The sequence below is a fragment of the Copadichromis virginalis genome, linkage group LG5 (genome assembly GCF_057382275.1).
Source record: "Copadichromis virginalis isolate Kocher_CV1m ecotype Utaka linkage group LG5, C_Virginalis_male_GT1.1, whole genome shotgun sequence".
In the NCBI taxonomy this organism is placed as follows: Eukaryota; Metazoa; Chordata; class Actinopteri; order Cichliformes; family Cichlidae; genus Copadichromis; species Copadichromis virginalis.
The window spans coordinates 29,144,811-29,158,265 of NC_140622.1; the positions used below are offsets into that span (position 1 = coordinate 29,144,811).

A 13,455-nucleotide genomic window follows, 5' to 3' on the forward strand; every position below is an offset into this window, starting at 1 on the left:
ATAATATCATACCTCAGCTTCATCTTTCAGTATGGAAATTAAAGAAAGATGTATTTTTTTTACCATTGTAAAAGTGACTGCTGGCTTCTTTTATGCATTTGTGATATTTTCTCAAAAAAAAAGGTTAATGGTTACTGAAACATAAGGAGAACGAGTGAGAGACGATGTGCACTTGTACTGCCCTACATCTCCTCGACAATCCCCAAGCCACACCCATATTCCCTCATCCACATTTTGATTGGTTGGGCTGCAGGCAACAGTCTGCACTCTGTCCCCTCTCCCACCGCCTTTTTCCTGCCTTCTTGCTCTCTGTCTCTCCCCCCCGTTTCTGCTTTCCCCTCTCATCCATCCTCCCTCCCCCTCCAATTCCCCCCGCTCCATCTCCCTCTCCATGCAGCTTGCCAGTGAATGAGTCCAGTCAGACACAAGCTGTTTAACAGTGCAGTCTCTCTCTCTCTTTCGCTCACACATCTCTTTTACTCTCTCTCTCTGTCCTCTCCCGTCTCTGGAGCAGACAGTCAGTGGAGCATCGGCACGGCATCAGAGCGGCACAGGACTGACGGAGGAGGACGAAGTCGACAACTGCTGACAGAAAACAATTAAGAACATTTACGGCAGAACATCAATTGTAATACAGTTGAAAGCAGAGCAGAAGCAACAGATTGCCCTCACTTGCAATTGCTGCTACAACTGATGTTCTGGGCTTGGAAATGAAGCAGACTGGGAACAGCTCCTGGCATCTCGTGGTCAGTTTCTCTGTCTGAAAGAAATGCTTTTGCTCTGTACAAAGAGGAAGGAATTAACAGTGCTGAGCGACAGGAACCAAAAGCTTTGATTCAGTCGTAAAGCAACACGTTGCTGGGCGTCAGCACCACCTCCACCATCAGTGTCTCCTCACATCCACATCTTCCTTTCTACACTGGGATCTAAGGAAGAAATTCGAGCTTTGAATGCACAAACAGGAGGATGTTAGACTGGCATGCAGAGTGCAGAGTTTAGGGAGTTTTGCTGTGAATCAAAGAGCAAGATCTCGTTTTAACGGTGCAGGTGAGATCGGGTGCCGTCAGTAGTTCCACCTGACTCTCATTTTGACTTCTGACGACATGAGAGACATGAAAAGGACAATGCACATGAGGATCAACAAACCAGAAGCCAATAACTAGAGGAGAGATGACAGGAAAAGAGAGACCTAACCCTGGAGCACACGGTCACAGATAGATCCATAATTATTCTTTGAAATTATTTACCTGATCAAAAGTGAGCAACCTTGACGTATATCTTTCCACATTTCAGATTTCTATCATGTTTTTGCACCAGAGGACATTAATTTCACATACAGAGAAAGACGAACAGCAAAAACTTTATTTCATGTCAACTTGTGCCACCAGTCAGTGCAAGTAACTTTCTGCACCGATTCAAGTCGGTGTGAGTGCCTTGGGGCTCTCATTTGACTGTTCTTTTTGGAGTGAAGTGGATCTGCCGTGGGGGGCAGCTGACAACCATCCAAGACGCCGCGAGCCGTACTCCGCGTGAAAAATGCCCAGCCGCGCTTGGCCAAGCCGGCCGACCCGGGCCCGACGACGGGCCTCTACATGGAGAGGTCGCAGAGCCGCATCAGCCTGTCAGCGTCCTTTGAGGCCCTCGCTATCTACTTCCCCTGCATGAACTCCTTTGATGAGGATGATGGAGGTAAGTGGTAATGAAACACACACACATATGCGCAAACCTGCAAAGGACATCAACATGACTGATGGATTAATTCATAAAACACAGGCCTCCAAGATACATTATTTGTGTCTGTTAGGCAGTGAGTTATGTAAAACCTGCCAGAACTTGAAGGACAATCTCCTTTCAGCATGGGTTCATTGATCTAAAACCTAATAGGTAGTTTTTTCCTTTTTTTTTCAATTTTTAATATTCAATATTTTATCAGTCATTTTTTTATAGTGGATGGAGGTCATTTAAAAATACCACATAAGAGAGCAGTGCCTAGCACTACAACCACAAAGATAGTAATATATTACTTTAATAGGAACTATTATCTATCAATATTTTACTGAAACAAAGTGAACAACAACTAAAAATAAAAGCAATCATGCTCTGAGACTGTCTGTCTATATCTGCCCCACTAGAGGCGCTAAAGTTATAAATATGGATATGTCATGTCTGCAGAGACTCTTGTGGCTTTGGTTGTCATTGTCAGTTTAAGCATTCTGTCAGGTATGAGAGTAAGCTGGTATTACTGTGTTGGACTTTTAGCAGAACTGTGGGTAGATAATGTGCATTTTCTACTATTCTAACACTTTGAAGAGCAGATATGTTAAGTGCATAAAAAGAAGTGAAAATCTTTACCAGTGATATCGACATTACATCTCTGTATGTGTGTCTATGACTGAGCGTGGCGCTGTGGTATATCATGTGTTGCATATGTTTGTCTCTGCGCTGTATACCACATATACTGTACGTTCATGCCTCTGTGGTTTCATTGTCAGGTTCTCATTGTTCAGATTGTCATTGCAACTATGCAGAGGGAGAAAGACAGCAAAGCCTATGCACACTTATATCCACTTTCATTGATGAGATTGCTGGTAGGATAAAGTAATTCCTCAAACTGGATGCATTAGATGATGTAATGTATTTTGCTCCTGAACTGGTATTATTGCAAACTACGTAACCTCTGATTCACTGTCGTATTAATCCTGCCTAGAAAACTGCATTACTAATATCTTTTCTAGAGCCCAATTCATACTGGATTATTTGGCAGAGTATGCATTTTTTTCTGTTTCCTGTTGTTTGTTTGTTAAGTAACATTGGAGGACAATGAGCTGTGGTGGATAAACTGTGTTATGACTGTCTTTCCAAAGGAAACCACGCATCGTATCAAGGTTAACAACATATGTGGAAACGAATTGACATAAAGGGCAAAAGTGCTTTTAATCCATCTAAAGAGAGATATATATATATAAAAAATCCTGGTAAATTGGCTTCACCAGGGTTTTTATTTTTGGTATAAAGAATGTAAATGGGGAACACAATGTTCATGTATAAAAAAATTTATAAGAAACTTTTCATTGTAATTGAAAAAAAACAAATTCCACACAGTTAACATGAAAACAACAGTGAAAAACACACAAACACCTTCCTTACAATCCACTTGTTGTGGCTGTTTGATTGACTTGATTACCTTTATGAAATTACCTTTGTTTGGTTATAATGCATGTTTTTACCACACTATTAAGAAAAGTCATGTTAAAATGTATCCCATATGTTCATACAGTATATATTGCCAAATGATTTTGAAAATCTACACAAGTTTGGTGCATATCATTCTTAAAACACAGAAGATCAAAATTAAAACAAGTCTTAAATTATTTATGTGTTACTCTGTTTTGAAGACTTGGTCTATTTGTTAAAATGTAACTCTAAAACCAATAACTTTTAGAGTTACATTTTATGACAAACTCTTATTAATGTTGTCCACACACATGCAGAAGTGCTTTTTATTGTTTTTGCGGAAACCTACACATTGCAGAGATAGCCATAGATCTAAAAGCTGTGAGATCAAATAACAGGCTGGCCCATATACAGAGATGTGTATAAAATGTTCATCCTTAAGGACATTTTAACTGTGAATTTAAAAGTGTAAATGCTGCTCTTGTGTCACAGACATTTCTAAATCATACAGGAGAGATAAAAGGCCCAAACGGCAGCAGTCTGCATTTTTCTTATTTTAAAGACAGTTAGAAGTATTGGAATAGTTGGAACATGAGCCATTATTGGCTGAGACCACCTGTTATAATTATTTACATAGTAAATCATAGCAGTTTTCAAACCAACACATGCAGCAGCTGTGTCTAACCAAACCAGCGCTTAGAGGACTGTTTTTAGAAATATTGTGTACACCTGCGCCTGCTCAAGAGCACACAGACACACACACATTAGTGTGGTTATCTCTGTTGACTTCACCTGGACCCACAACACCAACACCCTGGAGAAGGACCAGCAGTGGCTGTACTTCCTCCGTGTGCTGAGGAAGAATAACCTGGACCGGAAGCTGCTGCTGGCCTTCTTCCCCTCCTCAGTGGAGAGCGTGCTCTCCTGCTGCCTGGGTGTTTGGTATGCAGGGGCCACAACTGAGAACAGGAAGGCTACGCAGAGGGTAACTAACACCACCCAAAAAAAATAATTGGCTGCCCTCTGCTACCTCATGAGGCCATAGCCAAATCCTCGTGTGTCAGGAAAACCAGTGCCAAAATCACAGGTGAACCCTTACACCCCGCCCACCACCCGTTTGACCAGCTGCCCTCTGGTCAATCAGGTCCCACACCTCCAGGATCACAAACAGGTTCTTCCCCTGGGGCATTCAGATTGTTAACAAACACTATCCCCCCACATCCCACCCACCTCACCAATCTGAGCCATGGTATGAGTAACCCCATGACTCAGGCCTCTGACATAGGGACTCTATTCAGACTTTTCTTTGCACTACTTTTAAGAACTTTGCAACTATTTTTTGTTCTCTAATGTCTGTCTTTCTCCTATTTTTTTGTATATATTCCTCTTGATTGTTTATCTTTCTCCTGTTTGTTATTTATTCCTGCTGTCTACTTTTTATATTTTATTCAGGCACAGTTGGTGTGGAGCACCCACAATCTCATTGTACATGTAGAATGGTATTCAGGATGAATCAAAACTAATACTCAAGCAGTCATTTCATGGTGTAAGCACTGCACGGGAAAGCTCAGTCTCTTACCAGCACAAGCACGCTCTTCTATGAGCACTCATGCATTGACAAATAGACGTATTCCCATGTCTAGACAAACAAATTTATATGTACAGGCATTTGTGATCGTAGGTATGCTGTATGAGCAAATACGCAGGTAAGCCTCAAGATACAAGCGCGCACACATAGGAACATGAAAGCAGTGTGTGAGGTAATCAGAGCGAAGCGACAGGCCGTGGTTTGTGGCTCTCCATCTAATTAAATGCTAATATGGCTGCTGATTGTGGCTGACTGCAGCTAAATAGAGGCCTGATTGCAGGTTAATTCTCTCTCTCCCGTTTTCTGTCTCATTGTCTCTCTCACATGCTCTCTCAAGCCTTCACTCCCTCCCTGAGCCATTTTCACTCTGCAGTTTTGAAATCCTGTTTGCAGGTTAGCTCTGTCTTTCCACCTTAAATTGCCTTTTAATCGCTTGACTTCTTGTTTCCCTTCCCCTTCCTTTTTCCCCTTCCCTTGCTCTCTTTGTTTCATTTGTCCTCTCTCTCTCGCTTCATTTCAGCTCAATTCAAATATGCTTCTCTGACAGCACAGGAAGGAGAGTACTGTTCTAACAACAATAAGAAAGAACAGGTGAAAAAGTAGAAGCAAGGCAAGACAGTAGCCCTATCTGCAAGGGTACATCTCACTGATGTGCTGGATTTAAATTTACTTTAAAAGAACTGCTAAAAGCAATTGTAGGATTTTAGAAGCCATCACAACTACTTGTTTTGACGGTCAGATGAGGAGAAGAAATTGCTTGGCTTGAGTGTGTTTTATAGCTAAAACACATCCATTTTATTCATGGAAGTATTTCTTAACACTTCTGCAAATTGACCTGTGTCCTGCTTGTTTGTTTGCTTAGCTTGGTCACTGACAGCACACCGCTGCCTTGTTTTGGAGTATATTTGCACTCTGTATTTGGTCAGTAATGTTTATCCTGTGTGTAATATTAAAAATGTAATTTATTATATTGGGATTAGATTGAGCTCTGAATAAGTATTACATATGACAGATATAATATTTACCTTTTACTGTCAAATAGAGGTGACACAATATGGAAACCTCAAAATTACATCACATGATTAAGGTGACAATCAGTGGGCAGCAGCATGGCTTCATGCCAGGAAGGAGCAGCGATGATGATGTTTGCTTTGAGAATGCTGATAGGGAAATATGCAGAAGGTCAGATGGAGCTACACTGTGTCTTTGTGGATCTACAAAAAGCATAAGAGAGAGGAAGAGTGGCATTTTATGAGGAAGTCAGGAATTACAGATAAGTATGTGAGGCTGTAGCAGGTCATGAGGACAGTGCGACAGTGGTGAGGTGTGTGTAGTAGGAGTGACAGATGGGTCAGAGGAGGGAGGGGTGGGATTACATTTGGGACTGGCTCTGAGCATCTTCGTGTTTGCAGTGTTGATGGACAGGTTGATAAATGAGGTCAAGCAGGAGTTTCTGTGGACTAGGATCACAGTGTGATCTGCAGTGAGAGTAGGGAGAAGGTGAAAGAGAGCCTGGAAAAGTGGAGGTATGCACTCAAGAGAAGAGGAGTAAAGGTGAATAATGCAAGACAGAATATGTGTATGAGTGAGAGGGAGACAGATGTAGCAGTGAAACTGAAAGGAAAACAGGTAGTAAGGGTGACTGCGTTTAAGTACCTGGAGTTCACCACCTAAAGCAGTAGACAGTGCACAAGAGAGGTGAAAAAGAGAGTGTAGACAGGGTGACGAGGGTAGAGATGAGTATCAGGAGTGATTTGTTCCAGAAGGATCGCAGCAGGAATAACCGGGAAATTTACAAGATGGTAGTGAGACCTGCTATGACTTACAGTTTGGAGACGGTGGCACTAACAGGAAGACAGGAGGCACAGCTGGAGATTTTTCTTGTGACTGATAAGAATGGACAGGATTAGAAATGAGCATATTTTAGAGGGGCGAGTCTAGGGCACGTTGACTTGGACCTGTGCAGAGGAGAAATAGTGGATATGTTGCACAAAGGATGTTGAATATGGAGCTGCCAGGCAGGAGAATAGGACAACCACTGAGAAGGACATTTGGAGGGTTGGTGTGACAGAGGAGGATTCTGAGAGAAATGGAAGGTGTGCAAACCCCTAAAAGGAGTAGCTGAACAAATAGAAGACGGACATATACAATATACTGATAAAATGGTGGTGTAAACATGGGGAAGGTTTAAGTACTGAGCTCAGGGTATGTACAAGTAATCCCTGGATTCACACTTTTCTAAATGTTCTGTTTGAGACAGTTTTTTCTGCTCACTCAGGAGAAAAAACAGCTTTAAAAGAAAGTGGTCTTAACAGGAAATGAGCTAAAGCACCTCCAGACTGGCAAACCAACTCAGGGGCCACACTACAACCCAGTATAAGATAAATAAGGATTATTTTCAACTCCATAATAATAGGTCCCCGTTAAAATGAAACAGCCACCACATAATTGGGAAAAGCAGAACAGTTGTAGGTTGGTAAAAAAAAAGGACGACTGATCCTTAATTGTAAGCCTTTTAATTGACCAAATAAGTGGGAAATGAGCTGTGATTCATGTAAATAGAGTTTATGTACTCCCTGATAGTTAAAAAATAAACAACAATAAATGAATTCATGCTTACAGTACATGCCCCAGCTGATGACACACAGCCTTATGTAGGCCATGCATGTGTTATTAGCAATTCAGGTGTCAGGTTTCACCATTTAGGTGACAGACTGACAGCTGAGTTGATTCTCCAGGATTACGTTAATGTCAAATATGAAAGCCAGTCATCAGTGCATGCATTTTTTCCCCTATCATCTGTTTGAACCAACGTCCCAGGGAACAGTGAATCTCACAGTAATGGAGTTTATTCCAGAAGTAACTTTATGCCGTAAAGCGCAAATGCCACTTTCTTATTTTCTCCTTCTGGTTCTGACTTTACACACTTTGCTGCCGAATGTCCTCTTGTTGCACTCAGCTGTGCTTTTTAAAGGAAAGTGACGAGAGTGATAACATAGTGAGAAATGCTCCAATTTAGCGATGTAATTAATGAAAGCTTCTCAGTATGCGTTGCTGCATTTTATTCTGAGCTGATTCCCCCTTCAGTGGATGCAGAAACTAATTGTTGTGCCTCTTCTATGATATGTTTTTGTCAAATCTTCCTACAAAACTGCACCTGAGTGTCTACCATAAGTGGGATAAGTATCATCACTGGAAAGTAAAAGTAAAGGCATTCATAGCAGCACTCGATATTATTCCATGAAAAATGCTTCATGCAAAAAGCTGAACAATTGAGCCTAAAGAACTTGTGAGATGGTTGAATTGAAATGGAAAGCCTCATATCTTTACTTTATTGGATGAGTGATGTGTCTCAGCTTATTTATTTATTTATTTTCCAACAAGCTTTAATTTGTGTCAGTTGCAAATATGATCTCATATAACACAACATCCTATCCATCAGCACGGGACAGGGTCCAAAACCCAGAGACGCACACTGGTAATGTGTGAAAGATACAGAGAAACACAATCAGTAAAAAAAAATCAATGTAAGGTCCTTAAATTGTAAGTAAAAAATATTAGTCTTATTGTCAGTAAATTATTTAAATTACATTTGTGGATTTTTAGAAATCATCTGTATAAAGTAAACATCATCTAAATATCCATAGCTGTGGCTGGTGTTTCTGAGTGATCTACTTTATATAGACGACCTATGAGGTCACTAGTCTGGTGCTATTGCACGTTTTTCTTATTCTATAATACATTGTGTGATACTGTATTGTATTTTGCCATTCCCCAAGTTGAGCCATTTTATCTTATTTGAAATTGCATGTTATTGTGTTCTCTACACTGTTGTGTTGTTCAGCCCCTGATTGATCCTGCAAATTTCATTGTACTAGCCCTGCTTGTCCAATTAACAGCTGCAAGTACTTTAAGTAGTAAATAAGGCTAGGACAATACTATATGAATGCGGTCCAGTTTTATTTTCCAGAGTCCAAAACTAGATTTTTTTTGTCTATCTGATTTAAAAAAAAAAAAATGCTGTGTACAAAAAATACAACCAGCAGAGACAAGTTCTCTTTTTCTTTGAATGTAAAATGAAAATGAAAACAATAATGTTTAAGTGTTTTAGGGAGAACACTTTTTTTCCTCTCAGACTTGTTCTCGTTCACTCTAATCCTGCCATTAATCAGATAGAGAAAAAAAAAACTCTAATAGAAACAGAACAGGCGCTCCTGGTGCTGCTGTACTGGGAGATTAATTGACTTTATATTTCATTGTGTGAGTGTGTGTGCTGCAGTAATTCTTTGCTTGTGGGAACAAAATGTTCTCATAAGGAGAAGGAAATTAGGAAAATCTTCCAAAGTGGTGATTTTATCCCTTACTTAGCTAATTTAGGATGAAATCTGAAGATCAACAGCAGGATTATGTACAGGTTTACACTTGGACTGCTCCTCTGCGAGGACACGTGTTAGTGTCTATTTATTTAAACTGCAGAATCCAGATTTCCTATAGAAACATTAAAAGAACTACCTTTTAGTTAGAAATGAAAGTGTTAAATGTGTGTGTGTGTGAAGTACGAATGTGCATCAGGTATTATGGCTTCATAAAGCAGCTAGACGAGATGTCACTTCTAAAAGGAGGATCTGGGACATTAGCCTTCTGCAAATCAGGAGAGAGAGAGTGAGCAGAATGACATGAAGGGAAATTGAGAGGAAGGGAGTTGGGACTTATGTATGATGAGCATAAGTGGAGCGAGTAAAGAAAAGAAGCAGGATGGAAAAATGACATGAAGAAAGAGGATATCAGTCAAACATCAGCTGGCGATAGATACGGAGGAATAGGACAAAAGTGGTAAAGGTGAAAAGAAGAGCATGAGGAGGGACGAAGAAGGTAAGACTGAAAAAAAGTACAATAGCACAATAGGTCTCCTTTTCCCTTCTTGCTTTAAAAAGAAGTTAAATCTTTCATGCTCTCTTCCTTCTTGCATCTCTTGTTTTTTTCTTTTCCTCCTTCCCCTGCTCCCCTTCATTGAATAACAACTCGTTTTCCTCTTCTGTTCTGCTGTGAAGTCACACAGAGGCCAAGTGTATGAAGAGAAGGCAGTGGAGAGATTAAGGAAAAGAGCAAAATATTTCCAAGTCAAAATAAGGCAAAGTCTGTGCAGTAGTGTTCTTTATGAAAATAACTGAAAGAAAGATGCCAAAGATATGAATTAGTAGCGGAAGAACTGAGGAGAAGAACAGAAAAAGCAGAGAGGTCTCTGGTGTGCTTCTAAGCTAGAGAGACGACCCAGAAAAGTCAAGAGTAAAAAAAATGGACTGCCAGGAAAGGAGGTCTATTCTATAGGGAGGGCAAGGAGGAGGGGCTGGAGGGAGGGAGGAAAAGGCTGCAGGTGTTCATTTGTTATACTGAGCAATATGGCAGCAGGGAGTGTGTTCTTAGGTGTGTTTTAGTCTGATGCGGGAACAGAGATCGAGTTGTTGCTTTAACACAGTGTTTTTCTCCACGGGGTACAAAAGCACGTCAGCAGCGCCACATGGCAGGGGAAGGTTTGATGAATTTCTTACCCGGAGATTATAATGCAATATGACATCCTCTTTAACAAACCAGCAGCTCGTCTCTTTTCACACCAATGGGAATGAAAGAGCTGCGAGGAGACGAAGATCTAATGTTGGCAAATTCTCTGTGCCGAATGTCGCTCACTGCTTTGTAGAAGACAGTTTGAATTTCTTTGAAGCCTTATTCAGATTGAACACAAAGCAAAATGGAAATCAAGGAAATGGCAAGGTCCTTTTAGAGACGATTGTTACTGCTTGAAAGACATTAATGAAATGCCTAAGAGTAATTATTTGGGCAGTAAAGGGGACCTCGGATCACCAGTTCAGTCTGAGTGAAATTTTTTTTTAAATATTAAATAAAAAAGGGGGAAAAAAGCTTAAAAAGGATGGTAAGTTTTTTCCTACAGCTCACGCTAGTACTACTCAGCTGCACAGCATTATGGTTTCTTTATTTTCACATCACGATCAGCATCCAAAGCACAAAACAAATGCAATTCTAATTGAAAATAAAAGAAAAAGCACACACCACCATCTTTACTATAATAACGAATAGCTATGCCAACCACCACAGAACAGAGCCCCTTACTGTGCGCATGTGTTGCATTATTGGCAAAGGTTTCCTGTTTCAGCCATTTACCAGCTCTTACTCCGCATCCTTTGTGTGTCCTTCTTGCTTCCTTATGTTGTGTTACTGGCAGTATTGTCTGGTTGTGTAGATCCAAACAGAAACCAACATCCATTCAAAAACAAAAACATTTTTTGTTTGTTATTTTGTGTTTTAATGGACTCCAAAAGACCTAACAGCACTCATATTCAATCTGTGTGACATAAGCACAAGCTCAGATCAAGTCAAGCATTTGTTACGTGTGCAGATGCATAGTGTTGATACTGAATTTGCTAGCAATGGGTTCACTGAAAATGTGTCCTGCTACTACTAAGTTATCCACCTGCACAGTTCAACCTTTGTAAAAATCACACCCAAAATAAAAAATCTTTTAATTTAATTCACCCAGTGATTAAAATTATCCCAAGTGTAAATGGAAACTTAGTTGTGTAGAAATGTAAAAGATTTTGTCATATCAGTGCATCTGGCCAAGAGCAGCTCTGTATTTGCATGCATTCTGCGAATTGTAGCATAAAATGTAGTTTAAACAGCTGCCCGATTCCTCATTCAGCAGTATGTTAGGCAAATGAGATGTGAATGCAGCAGACCTTTAAAGCAGTCAGCAACTCATGAGGTTCTAATAAAACATGAGCGACTAGCTATCAGATATTGCGGCTTATATCTATTGCAAAAAGCATTCTCTTGGTGTAGCAGGCCTGCAAATGAATGGATTACTTGCTGACAGCGAGCTAGAACCATCTGGCACTCTGAAGCGTTCTTGCTTTCAGTGATACTAGATAATTGATGAAATAAATCGATTTCTATGCTGGACCCTATTGTAGAATTTGTGCTTTCCAGACACCATTTACACTGGCAACTAACTCACTGGGGGTGCTTAAAATAACTGATCTCCTTTTAAATACCCCTTCAGATTTCAGACTGACATAGTTCCAAATAGGGGCTGGACTCAGACACTAGGACGAGATGCAGGGATCCAAGCAAGGACTAAAAATAACAAGAAAGCCAAAGAATTAGGGAAAGGTAGAAAAAAAAATACGTAAGATGAGTACAGAAATGAAATGAAGGTCTGAATGATGCCTGACTGTCTTGACAGGCTGCATTGTGACAGCCTGAGAGCAGGAAGTCAAGTTGACGTGGGTTTCAAGTGGAGACAAAGCCAGACGAGACAGCCTCTGCGATTCCTCTCCAAACATACCGTTACATAATGAATGAGAGTGAGATTTCATTCTTAATGCCACAGCCTGTTAACAGCCGTGCTTTGTGTGGTAATGACAGGAAGCCACCAAGAGGCAATTTGAATGTGTTGATCCGACGAGCTTTGACAGCCACCTCCCATTGTCTCTCATGACAGGTTAAAATCACCACTTCCTGCTCAGGCTCCTGGTAAACTGCTGTGATTACTAGAACCTTTAATGAGTTAAATAGAAATATTAAGTAAAAAAAAAACTTTTCCTACTTCATAGTTTCCCCCTTTGTCCAATTTGTTTTTGGACTCTTCTTCCTTTCGTTCTTCTCTTTTATCATCATGTTTCATTGTCTTCCCTCACCTCTTTTCAGCCATCATTGCCTCTAATTTTCTGCTGTCTCCTTCACCTCCTGCTCTCACCTGTCATAATTTTTTCCCGCTCCTTTTCCTCTTTTGGCAGTCCTTTCTTCCTGTGCAGTGACCTGACTCTTCACCTCTCTGTTTTCTGACATTATGCCCATCTTCCGTGCTGTCAAAAACTAGCTATGAGTTATAGCAACTTGGATTTTATTTTTGTTGCTTGAACATCATTTTTGCGAGATGTTGCAGACACCACAGTCAGTGCTTAGACCCATTCTGGGTCTAAATAAAACCTCTCACTCAAATAATTCAATATATTGTAGAAAAAGAAAAGGAATTAATGACAGATTTATTATTTTAAAGCATCTTAGTGAGTGGAAATCTTGATTTCCCATACCCTTGTTTCCCTTCCTTACCCCTAACTGGTTACAGCAAATGAGCCGGGTTTGTCAGAGGTTTCTTCCTGTTAAAAAGGGGTTTTTCCTTTCCACCTTTGCCAAGTGCTTGCTTACTGATGCTTGGTGTTTTCCCTTTATTATTGTAGGGTGTCTACCTCACAATGAAGCACAATGACATGACTGTTGTTATGATTTGGCGATATATATATAAATAAAACTGAATTTGAATTAGAAACTAAATTAGTCCAACATCTGTATATTTTTTTTCACTACAGCTGTATTTTGTTGTGTTTTCTGTGTTATTATCATATTTCCAAAGAGATTTTTGGAAGACAAATACATTAAATGTGTCAGCAAAATATATTTTACACTATGTCCTTTTTCTGGCAAATAAAACAGCTCTTGTGTATACACTTAAGCAGCTTTTTAAGGGAGGACAACAATTGATATCTGAAAATTCATAATTTTTGAGAAAACATGCACTTTTTCTGTCCTCATAGAAAAAGTTTCAGTCCTTGTCCTTTCTTAGCTCGGCTAAAGGAAACATAACACTGTAAAGCGAAGAACAATAAAATGGTAATGGC

The 13,455-nt window shown here is 40.1% G+C and overlaps 1 protein-coding gene across 2 annotated transcripts in view; it reads left to right on the plus strand.

Annotated features, from left to right (window-relative positions):
- The first annotated feature begins 402 nt into the window (after positions 1 to 402).
- The window catches only part of rims4 (regulating synaptic membrane exocytosis 4), a 51,707-nt gene continuing 38,654 nt past the window's right edge, over positions 403 to 13,455 (plus strand). Inside the window, exon 1 of one of the 2 annotated variants that reach the window (XM_085457253.1) lies at positions 403 to 1,689. In XM_085457253.1, coding sequence (XP_085313379.1) covers positions 1,593 to 1,689 — 97 coding nt within the window. In that variant the 5' untranslated portion in view covers positions 403 to 1,592. Of the gene's footprint in view, positions 1,690 to 9,229; positions 9,635 to 13,455 lie in introns of those variants that run through there. The other variant, XM_085457254.1, reaches the window with a different exon arrangement.